The 2,293-nt window shown below is 57.1% G+C and overlaps 1 protein-coding gene across 1 annotated transcript in view; it reads left to right on the plus strand.

Moving 5' to 3' along the window:
• Positions 1–1,379: 1,379 nt before the first annotated feature.
• The window catches only part of LOC104501706 (lactadherin-like), a 6,595-nt gene continuing 5,681 nt past the window's right edge, over positions 1,380–2,293 (plus strand). The window contains exons 1-2 of the mRNA XM_010145560.1: positions 1,380–1,521; positions 1,778–1,903. Coding sequence (XP_010143862.1) covers positions 1,380–1,521; positions 1,778–1,903 — 268 coding nt within the window. The remainder of the gene's footprint in view (positions 1,522–1,777; positions 1,904–2,293) is intronic.

The raw sequence follows: 2,293 nt of genomic DNA on the forward strand, positions 1-2,293 counted from the left end.
TTCAGCCAGATCTGTGGGAATCTGGTCTAGCTTTATGGAGAGCATTGCTGTCTTGCAGCTCTTGGAGCAGGATAAATTGAGGGAGGGAGGAATTTCAGCCTGGCTCTTGCAGTCTGCTTCAGCACTGTAGTGAGGAGCAGAAGGCTGATGGGTGCAGTGGGTTGACCTCATCTGGTTGCCAGGTGCCCACCCAACTGCTCCCTCTCTCCCCCTCCTTAGCAGGATGGGGGGGAAAAAAGAATATGCAAAAGCTCCAGTGTGGATCCTTCCCCTGGGCTGAAGTTCTTCATGAAGTGCTTCAGTCATGGGCCATTTCCATGGGGTACAGCCTGTCAGGAACAGACTGCTCTGGTGTGGAGTCCTCCATGGGGTGCAGTGTGGATATTTGCCCCAGCGTGGCCTTCCACAGGCTGCAGGGTCACAACCTGCTTCACCATGTTCTTCTCCGTGGGCTGCAGGGGAATCTCTGTTCTGGCGCCTGGAGCACCTCCTCCTCCTTCACCGACCTTGGTGTCTGCAGGGCTGTTTCTCTCACATTTTTCTCACTCCTCTCCCACAGCTGCTGTACAGCGTTTTCTACCTTATGTGTTGGCGATAGGATCAGCTTTGGGTGGCAGTAGGTCTGTTTTGGAGTTGGCTGGAACTGGCTGTCTCCAACTTGGGGGCAGCTCCTGGTGTCTTCTTGCAGAAGCTGCCCTTGCAGCCCCTGGCCACCACCACCTTGCCATGTAAACCCACTACCATGGGAGGTGCTGGAAGTGAATGAACAGGTAGGGAAGATGGTGCAGCCCCACCAGTTCCCCGGGTGTACTTGTCTGTGGACTGGGGCTGCCTGATGGGAGCTGCTTGGGGACTGATGGAGGTCTGGCAGACATCGTGCAGGGATGGACCATGTCTCCAGCACCTGAGTACCAACGCGTGTGGGCTGCCCCTACAATGATTTTTTTTTTTTTGTCTTGTGAGTATTAACTTTCATTAGCAAAACCCAGCAATGGGACCAGCCCCACTCCCAGGATTAATCCTGTCCTGCTTGTGCCTGAGGGAGCCCCAGCCTGGCCACCGCCACTTCCCTGCTGAGCGGCAGAAACATCTGGTGCATCAAAACCTTGGGTTTCCCCTGACTTTGGTTTGACGAGCAGGTTCTCTTAAACCCCTTTTGTAATGTGCCAGGGCCTGGCTGCTCTCTCATGCTCCTGGTCTCGACCATCACTCCTGAATGCTGGTTGTCCCATGCAGGATCCAGCAGCCAATCCCTGCTGGGTGCTCCCCTTCCCGTGGCATCCGCAGCCGAGCAGTTCCTGCCATTGTGTCGAGATGCGTCCATGTGCATCCACGGGGCTCTGGTGAATGCCCTCCTTAGGGATGGCTTGCAGTGACACATGGCTTTGCTTCCAGGTGACTTCTGTGATGTGAACCACTGTCAAAATGGGGGCACCTGCTTGACCGGGATTAATGAAACCCCCTTCTTCTGCATCTGCCCCGAGGGCTACGTTGGGATTGACTGCAATGAGACGGAGAAAGGTGAGGGGCTGACCCCTCCTGGGTGCTCCGTGAAGGCCAGGAACCTTGCAGCACGGCTGCCTGCCCTCATTGTGGCCCTGCACCACTGGCCTTGGGGTCCAGCCCTGCTGATGGGCACACAGAGCGGAGATCCAAGCAGGGGTGTGGTGGCTTCCATCACTTGGGGGAAATGCGATGTCTTCAGGGAGTGACAACCCACTGGATGCTCCTCTTTTCCACCTGTGCCCATATTACAGCTGTTTTTCCCCTTGCCCAGGCCCCTGCCACCCCAATCCTTGTCACAACAATGGCGAGTGCCAGCCAGTCCCAAACCGGGGGGATGTCTTCACTGACTACATCTGCAAGTGCCCCGCAGGGTTTGATGGGGTGCACTGCCAGAACAGTGAGTACAGTGGGGTGGTGGGGGCTGCTCTGCTGCTAAGGGTTTGGGGACCTGCTGGGCAGGACTGGGGGAGCAACGGGGGATGTTGGCAGCTGTGGCTGCGTCAGGCACTGGGCTCTGTTGGGGGCTTTGGGCTGGTTTGGACCTTGCAGAGTGGAGGGAAGGACCATGGCATGGGGATAGAGCACTATCTGAGCCTTGCTCTTCATCTCTGTAGGGGACACAGTGCTTCAAGTAATGGGACAAGGCGTGCCTCGAGGCTCAGCCTGCTCCACACAAGCTCCCAGCCTTGCTGTGGCTGCGTGTCCCAATGCCCCTGGTGGCTGTGGTCGGTGGGGACAAGGCTTAGGTGACTCCTTGGGTTAGAGCTCCAACCCGTATCGGCAGGGG

Source organism: Buceros rhinoceros, unplaced genomic scaffold (genome assembly GCF_000710305.1).
Source record: "Buceros rhinoceros silvestris isolate BGI_N320 unplaced genomic scaffold, ASM71030v1 scaffold36151, whole genome shotgun sequence".
NCBI classification, from domain to species: domain Eukaryota; kingdom Metazoa; phylum Chordata; class Aves; order Bucerotiformes; family Bucerotidae; genus Buceros; species Buceros rhinoceros.